This window comes from Pseudorasbora parva, chromosome 20 (genome assembly GCF_024679245.1).
Source record: "Pseudorasbora parva isolate DD20220531a chromosome 20, ASM2467924v1, whole genome shotgun sequence".
Classification (NCBI taxonomy): domain Eukaryota; kingdom Metazoa; phylum Chordata; class Actinopteri; order Cypriniformes; family Gobionidae; genus Pseudorasbora; species Pseudorasbora parva.
Genome location: NC_090191.1, coordinates 38,399,078 through 38,412,345, shown reverse-complemented (window position 1 = coordinate 38,412,345; position 13,268 = coordinate 38,399,078). Strand labels below are relative to the sequence as shown.

General features: G+C 34.9%; 1 protein-coding gene across 4 annotated transcripts in view; it reads left to right on the top strand.

Moving 5' to 3' along the window:
- The window catches only part of ptprz1b (protein tyrosine phosphatase receptor type Z1b), a 43,660-nt gene extending 30,507 nt beyond the window's left edge, over nucleotides 1-13,153 (top strand). The window contains exons 13-30 of one of the 4 annotated variants that reach the window (XM_067427365.1): nucleotides 3,162-3,306; nucleotides 4,042-4,133; nucleotides 4,744-4,829; nucleotides 5,156-5,176; nucleotides 5,343-5,439; nucleotides 5,542-5,624; nucleotides 5,997-6,131; nucleotides 6,253-6,387; nucleotides 6,475-6,638; nucleotides 7,794-7,929; nucleotides 8,008-8,154; nucleotides 8,244-8,337; nucleotides 9,192-9,265; nucleotides 9,345-9,473; nucleotides 9,564-9,713; nucleotides 10,671-10,813; nucleotides 10,899-11,034; nucleotides 12,254-13,153. In XM_067427365.1, coding sequence (XP_067283466.1) covers nucleotides 3,162-3,306; nucleotides 4,042-4,133; nucleotides 4,744-4,829; nucleotides 5,156-5,176; nucleotides 5,343-5,439; nucleotides 5,542-5,624; nucleotides 5,997-6,131; nucleotides 6,253-6,387; nucleotides 6,475-6,638; nucleotides 7,794-7,929; nucleotides 8,008-8,154; nucleotides 8,244-8,337; nucleotides 9,192-9,265; nucleotides 9,345-9,473; nucleotides 9,564-9,713; nucleotides 10,671-10,813; nucleotides 10,899-11,034; nucleotides 12,254-12,388 — 2,102 coding nt within the window. In that variant the 3' untranslated portion in view covers nucleotides 12,389-13,153. Of the gene's footprint in view, nucleotides 1-3,161; nucleotides 3,307-4,041; nucleotides 4,134-4,743; nucleotides 4,830-5,155; nucleotides 5,177-5,342; nucleotides 5,625-5,996; nucleotides 6,132-6,252; nucleotides 6,388-6,474; nucleotides 6,639-7,793; nucleotides 7,930-8,007; nucleotides 8,155-8,243; nucleotides 8,338-9,191; nucleotides 9,266-9,344; nucleotides 9,474-9,563; nucleotides 9,714-10,670; nucleotides 10,814-10,898; nucleotides 11,035-12,253 lie in introns of all 4 variants that reach the window. The other 3 variants (XM_067427366.1, XM_067427363.1, XM_067427364.1) reach the window with 3 other exon arrangements.
- The last annotated feature ends 115 nt before the right edge of the window (nucleotides 13,154-13,268 follow it).

Here is a 13,268-nt window from a genome sequence, read left to right as displayed (position 1 = left end):
TCCCAACAGTTATTCTTAAAGGGATAGTTTATCATTTACTCACCCTTAAGCTGTTCAGAACCTGCATGATGTTCTTTCTTCTGTTGATCATAAGGAAAGATATTTTGAAAAATGTTGGTAACCAAACAGTTGCTGGTCCCCATTGACTTTCATAGTATAAAAAATATTATGGAAATCAATGAGGACCAGAAACTGTTTGGTTACCAAAATTCTTTAAAATAACTTTATTCAGTGCAAGATAGACATTGATTCAGGTTCTGAACAACTTGAGTTAATGATGACAGAATTTTCATTTTTGGTTGAACTGTCCCTTTTGTCCACCTTGTGAAAAAGTAGTAGATGTTATATTAGGGAAATAATATGCTTTAAAAATATACCTTTTAAGGTTTTTAAAGCCACACTATGTAATTTATTCGCAGCTAGAAGCCGCTTATTCAAATCAAAGGCGTAACTTGATGAGTTTTATTTGCATATTTATCTCTGGCTTTAAACATTCATGGAAACATTTGGGATAATGCAAGTAAACAAGTCAACAAAATATATAACATTTAACTTTTGGGATTTTTAATACAAAAATCTTACATATTGTGCCTTTAGAAGTGTTGCATTGAAAGTGCACTCTTTAAGTGGCCTTTCATTTCATTAATATTATATTATGTGCAAAACAGTACTATTATTTAAAAATACAATTTTACTATTTGAAGTACACTACTGCACATTCATAATACAATTAAGAGCAAACCACAATACATTTTATTTAGCTTTACAACGATATTTATAATGATATTGTAGCTTTTAAGCTACAAATTAATAAATGCTGGGGGTTAAAAACAGACTCGCCAGCATTTTTGTTTTCACAAGTTTTGACTGTTCCAGAGAAACTTTCTGTGAGATCTAATGATACATTTTTCTAAATGGAACCCAGATGAGACGCTTCACAATATAAATTTCACAATATAAATTTCACAGTGACATTTAAATACAAAAGAATTATAATTATCACCCACAAGTGAATACAATGTAATTTGTACAAATGTTAATGACACTTGTAGGTAACAAAAACATGCAGGTTTAACAAAGCAAAACTTTCTAAATCTGCTACTCCTGGTTGGGAATCACTGTTAGTGTTAACAAGTAGCCAAACTTCCAGAAGCGCACTGTGCTCAAGGTGATGATGGAGGTGCACCATTTTGTGCCACAGATACTCTCGAAAAGCTTTGCACATCCACCATTTGTAATGCACCTGCTGGGCTCTCTCTCTTCTCGGCTGGTTGGCTCTTCAAATGTTCAACGCGCGGTGGCGGTTCCTCTCTCTTGTGCATTCAACCTTTGCCTTCTTTCTCTTGCGCATGGTGATGGCGCCCCCTTGGTGGTGGCTTTAGTTATTGCAAGATATGCATTTCTTTCTTCCAAGCGCTTCTTTCTTCCGGCCTAAATGTTTTTTTTTTTGAGCGGAGAGTTGAAGTCTTAACTCTGTTACAGCCACATCCCTCAGTAATCAAAGCGTATCGACGACTCGTGATGCCACAAATCTCTATGAGTCCTTCACCCGCTCCTCAACCATCTTTTTGGATGAGGGATCTGCTCAAGTACCTTCTTTAGACGGGCAGGGAGAGTTCAGCGGATCAGGGTCCGCGATCTTCCTGGAGGAGCTTGACCGGGAATGGGAGCTCGACCAATCACGGTCGGCACCCAAAGACTCCGATCTGAGCTACAACGGTAAAACTGGAGATGAAAATAATGAGGGACTGTCCTCTACTTTCTACTTTGAGAGCGAGCGAGAGGATGCCACCACTGGAGGACCAGACAGCCAGGCCTTTCTCTCATGGGTGACCTGGTCGGCTGGGTCTGACACTGGCTCAGGTCAAGGAGAGTCAGTGACCTCTCAAATCGATGATTTTCCCATTCAGCTCATAATTCCTGAACTCGCTATCCGAGAGTCAGAGGAAGACCAGGATACAGGTAAAACTTGCACATGATGTCAAAACATTTGGAGAACGAAAAACATGACTTCTTATATAATTCCAGATCATTGCACAGAAGTTTGAACAACAAGAATGGCAATCACAGATTTGCAAAATGAATGCTCATTTACATATCAAGTTTTTGGGGTCTGTTGGAAAACATTTACATGATTTAACATTTAAAAAACATAATTTTTCTCATATACCTTGCTGCAGCACCCTTTTCAGCCTCTGGCTGAAACACCCCATCTCTTTAAACCCCGCCTTTCCTACAAGCCCAGTCTTCTATGATTGGTCAGCTTGCCCATTCTGTTGTTGTGATTGGTCAATTACTTAGAGCATGTGTCAAAGAATGTAACGGCCAATACCATAATTGGGTTTCAGGTCCCGAGGCTTCTTGAGCTTCTGTAAAGAGTATTATATCTATGGTAACAATGCCATCAGTATCGAGAATAATTCACCTTGGGTTCCCTCAAGATTTTCCTTTGGGGTTTTCAACTTATGAGGGATGATACTTTACGTAAACTGCACATACTTACACTCTAAACTGTCTTCTCTAGTTACAAAGTATTGCCATGTTTGTTTACCACAGGCTTATGTTACTTTATAAATAAAATATATATATATATTTTTTATATAAAAACCCCATTGCAAAATCTTTTGTCGTCATCCCTGCTCCAGTCTATTGAAAGTCTGTACAATGTTTTTGCCCTCGCCGCTAACCTGTCCTCGACATATCAAAATCACTTACATGTTTTTTGAGGGTGGGCCAAAGCAACCAGTAGGCGGACATTATGGAAATATTTAACATGATGTTGTAGTTCAGTCACAGAAACAATGGCAGGGTCAGGAAAGTGTTTTCTGTTGGAGAGATTGTGTGGAGTTTGTGCTTTGTAACTCTGTAGATCATTTACATATACTAAAGAAAAGGTATAATATAATATACATTTTCTGGCATAATAAGATTAAGATTAGGATTAAGAGTTAAGATCCTTTCAGATTAGAAAATATTGCAATCAATATGAATAGGATCATTTATTTTTCCATGAGCTAGCAGTCATTATTTGGCTGCATGTAGACACATCCACAGAATTTGTAGCTCCTTAAATATGTTGAATATCATGTTATGTATTTTACCATGAGATCATTCATTAATGGATTTATTAAGGACTGTTTTGCTCCTGTCTCCATCATCAGAGGCGAGTAACAGCAGTCCGGAGTCTCGTGTCGGGATGGTTGGAGGAACAGAGAAAGAGAAAAGGACCGTTGTTCCTCTGGCTGTGGTGTCCACACTCACGATCCTGTGTTTGCTGGTGCTGGTGGGCATTCTCATCTACTGGAGGTACTACATCCTCAAACACACATCAGTGTGTGAATGTTTGCTTTGAGATTACATACACTAGATTTACCTTCACCCATTGCACCAGGTGCAGTAAACGATTTCTGGGATATTTGAAATCAACCCAAACAAACTCAATCTTTCCTTCATTGCTCCGTCCCTAAACTTGCAACGCAAGAGTCACTTTATCATAGCTGACGTGTGAAAATAATGCTTAGTGAAAACTAAAACAAAGATGATGAAGGAACAATAAGGAAGAAACAAAAATGAACATACAGTACACAAGAGAAGCCTATATACAAGTAAGGTTGTTTGTTATTTGCCTGCGGCACAGCAGCTCCAGACAAACAATGACACTCAAAACTGTCCTGATACTTTTGTAATGTCTCTCGGGAATCTCTCTTTCTACAGTCTTTCTTTAAATCTCTCTCTTGCTCACGCTCTCTCCTTCCACATCATGCATGGACCCCCCATCCCCCCCCCCCCCCCCACACACACACACACACACTACTGATTGGCTACAAGTGTTTGTGCTGCTTGATCCCCTTTCAACATTGTTTCAAGAATTTTTGTGGAGCACTAATATCATTTGCATTGCAGCATTATTTTCATCACTATATTGCATCGTTACATTTTACTTTTACGTTTTTGTGTCATTTTCATTCTCATCAAATTCTCTTCATTTTAGCTGTAATAAATTATACAAATTGTTGTAATGTATGCCTCTGTATCTTACAGGAGATGCTTTCAAACAGCACACTTTTATGTAGAGGACAACAATTCAGCTCGTGCCATATCAGCCACATCTACCCCTCTTCTTATACCTACAGGTAACAAATACAAATATTATTATATTTTTTCTTACATGTATTTATTTATAGAAACAACACGTTTTTTATTATTTAAGTTTTGTTTAGTTTTTACATTTGATTATTATTTAAATTATTTAATAAATACAAATAAATTAATTTAAATAAAATTATTTATCTATTAAATACAACGACTTATAATTACTTTTATAATAAACAAGTTTACGTATACATATTTAAGTAATTGTACTTGTAATTGTAAAACATTATTTTTATTATTATTAATATTTATTATTTTTTTGTATTTATTTCAATGCATTTATTTAAATAAACAAATAGTTTATTTAAATTTATAACAAATAAAACAATTTAATAATTAAAATAAAGAAATTGTATTTATTTAAATCATTTTTATTTGTTTTTGTTTAATCGCATTTATTTAACCAACCAAACAAACAAACTAACAAACAGTCATTTATTAATTATTTATTGAAAATGCAAATAAATAAATAAAGTATTTACCTAAATGTATTTATTTATTATGAAAAAAAAGTATTTAAGTATTTTTTTTAAATAATAATATTATATGTATTTATTTGTTTCTAAATATTATTTTTCTTTTTGATTGCAGAGGATAATGAAGCTCTCCCTGTAAAGGATTTTGTGAAACATGTTGCTGATCTTCACGCAAATCACACGTTCTCCAAAGAATTTGAGGTACTTGTGATTTTATAACAGTTAGTTTTCTTGATGTTTCTAGATAACCTTAAACATTGCATCTTATTATGCCATGTAAAAATATAAAACAGTGCATTGATGTCATAAATTCATGGGAATGAGTGCTATGGGGCAGCATGTAAAGAGGTGATCTGTGTGAGGGAACACTGTTCACTGTGGCTCCACTGACTGCATGGACACCCACACAGAGCCCCGTCTAAACTCGTCTGTAGCATGAAAACGTGCCTCATGTACCTGTACCTGCCTCTCTGTTTGTCCTGGACTTTCATTGTGCTTTTCTGCATTCTCACCCCCTCCCTTATTAGATCTTGAAAGAGTCTTACGAGGTAAGACACATCTCCCTTTGTTTAGTGTTACTTATTCTTTTGCATTGTTGTTATTCTTCTGTTCATTGCGTGTCAGTGTTGCCCTTTGCATGGGTAGTATGCATGATAAAGTGAAATAGTCTGATAATGGTTATGATCTGAGTAATGCTTGAAACGTTTCTTCCAGGAGATTCAGGGCTGTACGGCGGACATCAGCATCACTGCGGACACCTCCAACCACCCAGACAATAAGAGCAAGAACAGATACATTAATATCCTGGCCTGTATATCACACATCCATACCAATATAAGAGATGTACATGCATTTATTACCAAGAAAACCCCCTCAAAAAACATGACTAACAAGACATATTTTGTACTCTCAGATGATCACAGTCGAGTTAAACTCTCTCAAAACTCTGACAAAGATGGACAGACAGGGGACTACATTAATGCCAACTATGTGGATGTAAGTGTACACTACATCTGATATAATTTTTAAGTGTCTAACATCCCAATATATTAGTCAACCATCACACAGAATGATAATTTAGGGGATTCCCTCCCGTATTTAAATGCGGAAACGTGGCCTATATAAAGATTTAGATTTTTTTAAAGAGCGTGTTAGTAAAATATGTGCCTTTAGGCGTGTCCACAACGCACGCGCATACACCCTTTTGAACCATGCACCTGGCGCGCAGACAGTTTTTAAGAATCAGTCATTATTCTAGCAAAAGTGGCTCCGGTCTCAAAATGACTAAATATTGGGCATATTAACCTGTCTGTCACTACTAGTGTTGGTAGAAATGATCATGGTCTGTTTGTGAATGATTATCTTTAGGGCTATAATCATCCAAAAGCGTATATAGCCGCCCAGGGGCCACTGAAAGGCAGTCTGGAGGATTTCTGGAGGATGATATGGGAGCAAAACGTTGGTGTGATTGTCATGATTACTAACCTGGTGGAGAAGGGCCGGGTAATGCTTTTTATCACTTGATTTAGATGGTTTTGAGTAACAAAATATGCTAACTTTGATATAAAATGATGACTAAACCAATGTTATTTAATTCTCATAAAGCTGTGTGTGTGTCAAACAGAGAAAGTGTGATCAGTATTGGCCCCTGGAGAATCAAGAAGACTATGGATGCTTCCTTGTCACACTGAAGAGCACCAAAACCCTTGCCTACTACACCCAGAGAACATTCACCCTGAGGAACGTTAACATCAAGAAGGTCACTATGGCATTCAACGCCTACCACAGAAACCCTTGAGGGTGTTGTCCGTTCTCAACACTTTTCGCTGTCTTTTTCCACCACTAGGGCTCACAGAAGGGCCACAGTCAGGAGAGGACGGTGCTGCACTTTCATTACACTCAGTGGCCCGACATGGGCGTCCCAGAATACACTCTTCCCTTGTTGTCTTTTGTGCGGGTGTCCTCACAGGCCAGGACGGCTGATATGGGGCCTGTGGTGGTGCATTGCAGGTAATAGTCATAGACAGTAATAATCATCAAGTTATTATGGTGAAGTTACTATGGTCATCGATCTGCAGAAAAGCTCAACTAAACTGAGCTGGATAATGACAGTATTGTCTTCCATCTATAGAGCTGCTTTATAGTAGATTTGAATTAATTTCATAATTGATAAACTCTGAACTCCGAACTGAACTGATCAACATTGACCTGACTTGAGCTGAATAATGACAGTGCGTTAAGTGCGTTAGTGCCCGTCCACTTTTCAGCTATGCTGGTTTTCCCATAGGGATTTCAAAAAAGTCTTTGTTAAAAGGATATAAGCCATGGACCAAGCCAGTCAGATACGAGGTGAATCGCAACATTACAAAATTTGATTTAAAGCAAAAAAAGTATTTGGAAATCGGACAAATATACAGAGGTACAAGACTGTGTACTTAACGCTTTAGTGTTAAAAAAAGAACTACAATCCCATGATGCATTCAAACATCATAGTCAAATAAAAAATGATAGCAAAATATAAAACTACCCATTTAAAAATGTCTATAATTTGAGACAATAGGGAGACTTATTATTTAATTTGTTTGTTCATGGAAGTGGGCGGAGCTAACAACCTTTGGCTCTAATTGGTGGAATTTTCAATACAGCATCATGGGTAATGTAGTTTTTCTCCACAAATTCGGCTGTTTAGCATGATTATTTTAAAACTAAGTTGAAATAAAGCATGCTGATGCCTTCAACAGAAGCAAATACCATCGATTAACAACCTCGTAGCTCACAGTAGATAGTTAAAGTTATCGTAGAAAAGTTTTTACTTCTGGAACTGACTGTTGCACTTTATGATCTTCTTTACAGCTGCTTTATAGTTGAGTTTTTTTCATAACTTTGCAACATTGAATTTGCTATTGAACTAAATTGAGTTGAATAATGATAATGATACTGTTGTCTCTACAGCTGAAATTGTATTTGTGTTGTAATTAAAGAACTTTGCAACAATAATACATTAATACTGTCATTTTCTTTTTTATTACTGTGAAGCTGCTTTGATCTGTATTATATAAAGCGCTATATAAATAAATGTGACTTGACTTGAAGTGAGAGTTTCTAAATGGAGACGGACAACAACATTTTAAGATGTGTTTGAATGTGTGCACTTGTGATCTGCAGTGCCGGTGTGGGGCGAACAGGAACTTACATTGTGATCGATAGCATGTTGAAGCAGATAAAGGAGGAAAGTACCGTGAACATAATGGGATTCCTCAAACACATTCGTACCCAGAGGAACTACCTGGTACAGACAGAGGTAACACATCCTACTATATTTCAAAACCTACTTCGGGTTATGTCAAGTCGCATCCATCACATTTGTGTGTGTGAGCAGGAGCAGTACGTCTTCATCCATGATGCTTTAGTGGAGGCCATCAGGGGTAAAGAGACACTGGTCTCTTCTAGTCACATTCACACATATGTGTCTGATCTCCTCATACCGGGACCTACAGGAAAGACCCGCCTGGAGAAACAGTTTAAGGTGAGACCCTTGGTTTAGTAAACCCCTCTTTATCCTTATTACTCTGAGCAATGAGTCGCTTAAAATGAATCTTCCTGTTGTTCCTGTAGCTGGTCAGTCAGAGTTGTGCGAAACAGAGTGACTACACAGTGGCTTTGAAGGAGTGCAATGCATCTAAAAACAGGACGTCGTGTCTCATGCCTGGTGAGTGTGTGTGCAATATAAACATTTATTTATTTATAAAAAATTATAATATTTATTAATAAATCAATACTATAGCATATTTATTATAAATGTATTTATTTTTGTTTATTTATTAATTTATTAATTTACTGATTTTAAATATTTACTATTTATTATTAAATAATTATATATATAATATAAATTATATATATAAATTATTTTATTTTATTTATGAACATCATATTTGTCTATATGTTATGGGTATTTAAAAAAAAGTAATTTACTTATGTATTCATTAACTTACTTTAAATATTGATTCTTTAAAATATTCTTATTGTTTATTATAAATAATTATTTTATTTAATAATATACATTTATTTATGTTATAGGTATTTTATTTATATATTTCATTATTTACTTATTTTGAATGTTGATTTTTTTTAAAATCATTGTTTATTTATCATAAATATTTATTTTATTTATTTATATATAATTCATTTTTTTTATGTCATCTGTATTTTAATTTTTAATGATTAATTTATTTTAATTATTAATTAATTAATATTTTTTGCCAAGAATTATATTCAGATTACTTCTGTTTTTATTACTGTTAATCTTTTTATTTAATTAATTATTAAATCTGTTAATTACTATTTTAAATTAGCAATGCAATTTGCAAACATTTCAGTTAAAACCTAATCATAAATGTCTTAGGATTTCCTTTCCTTATTTATTTTTTGAAGAATTTGTTCAAGACCTTTTTTTAAAAGAGTATTTAAAGATGTCCATTCTCAGTGAGTTCATTCAGGGACTTTAGTTTGGTAAACTGTAACGGATGATCTTTATCTTCTCATGTCCTCTCATCTGTGCTTCAGTGGAGAGGTCAAGGGTCAGTCTGTCTACAGGACCTGGAGAATCATCAGACTACATCAATGCTTCGTATTTATTGGTAAGTCTCTTGTTCTGATGTTCCTGTTTGTATTCCTAGGTGATATGGTATTAGGATTCAATGAGTCTGTCGTTTACAGGGGTACCATCAGAGCCGTGAGTTCATCGCTACCCAGAATCCTCTGACAAACACCATACAGGACTTCTGGAGGATGATCTGGGATCACAACGCACAGATTATAGTTTCCTTGCCTGATACTCCTAGCTTGGTGAGCTACACACACACACATTTATACACATTTATAGTTCTACAAACATCCCTATTTAATATAAGGCTTCTCATTTTCTGACCGTCACAGACCAGCGAGGGAGAGTGTGTGTACTGGCCCACTAAAGACCAGCCAATCAGCTGTGAGACCTTCACTGTGACCTTCAGCGGTGAAGACAGCGTGTGCCTGTCCAATACGGAGTCGCTGGTGGTGCAGGACTTCATTTTGGAGGCCCTAAAGGTGAAAAACTTTCATTTTTGTGCCATAGCCCAGTATTTGAAGCTGCTCTGGGTGAATCTCACAAAATCATTCAAAACATTTTTTTAGTCACCTTTAACCCCCAAATCAATACAAAAATATGTATATTTTGCATTAAAAAATTCCTTTATTTGCATATTTTAGTGTAATTTATTATTTTCTTGACAATTAAGAACAATTTAAATCCCAATTGTCAATATTAAAATGCAAATGAATCAATGAATATGTAAATGTAGTATTTGTTGTACTGTCTTTTAATTTAAATTTAAAATATATATATTTTACAGTAATAAGAATCTAATGAGAAATGTAAGAAAAAAAACATCTGGACACTTTGCAATAAGAGTTTTATAATTAATTACAGAAAATTAATTTATTGGCCTATTTAATTTTTTTATTGTGACATTATTTTCATGACAATTAAGTTAATTTTACAATCCAATTATCATTACTGAAATGCAAATAAATAAATGAATATGTATTTGCTGTACAGCCTTTTTTTAATAAAAACTTTTTACTATAGTAATTTCTAATATATTACAATGATAATCTAATGTGTATCACTTATGAGAATGGTGTGAAATATAATGAAAAACATGGTTAAAAAAATCACAGCACATTGCAGTAAAGTTCATAATATTGTATAAAATGTATAACACTTGCTGTATGTATACTGTACATGTAATTTTGTAACTTCAAATAAATAATTTTATAATATAAATAATATCAGTAAAAAGATACTAGTGACACTAAAAATGCTTTATGCAAAAATATATTTTTTCTATTGATTTTGATGCATTTGTCAGATTATTCAACTCAAACAAAAACCAAATGATTTAATATTTTCAGTATTTCTGAGAAAGTCAGCTATGTACTGTATCTCAAACGGATCAAGACTATGGAGTAACAGAATTTTTTTTGTGTCACCGTCTGTGACAGGACGACTATGTGCTGGAGGTGCGGCAGTACCAGATGCCCCGCTGGCCGAATCCCGACAGTCCCATCAGCAACTCCTCTGAGCTCATCAACATCATCAGAGAAGAAAGCTCGCACCGAGAGGGACCCATCGTCATCCATGATGGGTAGAGTGTCACTTTACTCACAAAACTGCACAGGCCACATCAGGCACTGACTGACATGGCATTTCTCCTGGTGTCTGCTGTGCAGGTCTGGAGGGTCGAGTGCTGGTTTATTTTGTGCTCTGACCACCCTGGTTAACCAGCTGGAGGAGGAGAACAGTGTGGACGTCTATCAGACCGCCAGAATGATCAACCTCATGAGGCCGGGGGTCTTCAGTGATATTGTAAGAGGACTGAAATGTCTTGTTTGCCAGAACAAATATCTACACTTAATATTGATACATTTTTCAATAAAAAAGGCTTTATTTTTTTTTATTTTTGCTTTTGAAGTAAATGTATCTTGATTTAAGAATGTTGAAATATTTGTACCGGAAAACAATATGCAAGCTTGATTCCACTGGAGAAAAAATAAGAAAGGTTGTTGAGACTTTTTATCTCACAATTCTGTCCTTTCCATCGCAACTCATCTCACAATCCTGAGAAAAAAAGTCAGAATTGTGAGATATAAACTCAGAATTGTGAGGAAAAAAGTCAGAATGTTGGGATTTAAACTCAGAATTGTGAGGGAGAAAAATAATTGTGGATATATAAACTTGGAATTATAAGGGGAAAAAGTCTAAATTGTGGGACAAACTTTGTAATTGTGAGGGAAAAAATCTAAAAAAGTCAGAACTGCTGGATATAAACTTGGAATTGCAAGGAAAAATGTCATAAATGTGGGATATAAACTCGGAAGTGCGAGGAAAAAAGTCAAAATGTTAGGATTTAAACTCAAAATTGTGAGAGAGAGAAATAATTGTGGGTTATAAACTCTGAATTACATGGGGAAAAAAAATATGAATTGTGGGACAAACTTTGTAATTGTGAGGGAAAAAATCTGAATGTTGGGATATAAACTCGGAATTGAAAGAAAAAAGTTAGAATTGTGATATAAATTTAGAAAAGAAAAAAGTCAGGATTGTGAGATAAAAAAAGTCAGAACTGCTGGATACAAACTTGGAATTTAAAGGAAAAAAAGTCAAAATTGAGGGATTAAACTTGGATTTGGGTAAAAAAAAGTCATAATTGTGGGATATAAACTTGGAATTGCTACGAAAAAAGTCAAAATTGTGGGATATAAACTTGGAATTGCTACGAAAAAAGTCAAAATTGTGGGATATAAACTTGGATTTGGGTAAAAAAAAAAAGTCTGAATGTTGGGATATAAAATTGGAATTGCGAGGAAAAAAGTCAGAACTGCCAGATATAACCATGGAATTGCAAGAAAAAAAAGTCATAATTGTGGGATATAGACTTGGATTTGGGAGAAAAAAGTCAGAATGATGGGATATAAACTTGGAATTGTGAGGAAAAGAGTCAGAATTGCCAGATAAAACTCCATAAAACAAGACAAAAATATACCAAGTAAAAATGTGCATGGTTAATATCTTCTTGTGTGTGCAGGAACAGTATCAGTTCCTCTACAAAGTAATCCTGAGTTTGGTGAGCACTAAGGAGGATGAGAGAGCTCTTCACTACTCGGAAAACAACGGCACGGTCCCGGCCAACCCGTCGGAGAGCCTGGAGTCTCTCATGTAGCTACACAGAGCCGTCCCCGAAGGAAATGTACAGTAAATCGAGAGAAAGTAGTTTTGCTCAAAACCCTCCCAAAGTCTCTACGCGGACTATATGGGTACAGAATATACTGTCATTTGGTCTTTTATTGTGCCTTTTTGTTACCTTTGTACTTTGATATAATATTATTGTTGTAACTAATGCCAAAATTTCTACTCTTTGGAAAAACGGTGACTGCTGTATTGCTGGTGGTGTCTTAGGTTTAGTTGGACATAACTGTTGAAGAAATATTTATAAGTAGCAGGGCAAAAGATTTCATACGGTATCTATTTTGGGGGTAAAAAATCTTTAGATAAAAAAAGTGTTCTTGAATGTAGCCTGCTAGTTCAGAAGAGAGAGGTGTGATTCTAATATATAAAACATCCATCACACCGACAGACCAAAATACATTTATATGACTAGTTTCTTTTTTTACTACGTTTGCTTTTGTTATTGTAGCAATTGAATGCTTCATATTTTATTATTGTAGAAACTGAACGATTTTTTAAATTAACTTAGTTCATATGTGTTGTAACAGACATTTTCATACATTCTTAACGCATCCTTCTAGATGTAAATCAGCAGTGAATCTGCATCAGTTCATACCCATCATTCAGTTATTTATCAACCTTTATTTAAACTGTCTAATCTTGTAGACCTTTGGTCAAACATTAACACAGGATGTACTTAAATTCACGAAAGAAAGAACAATAAAAATAAACAAAACATAATTTCTTCTACATTCTCAAAGGCATTTTGTGTTGGCCATTTTTTCTTAACATTGTAATTTCTTTATTGGATTAATTTCCAAATGCTACTGCACAACATGTTGGCACAAGGTTACAATACAAATTAAAATATACAT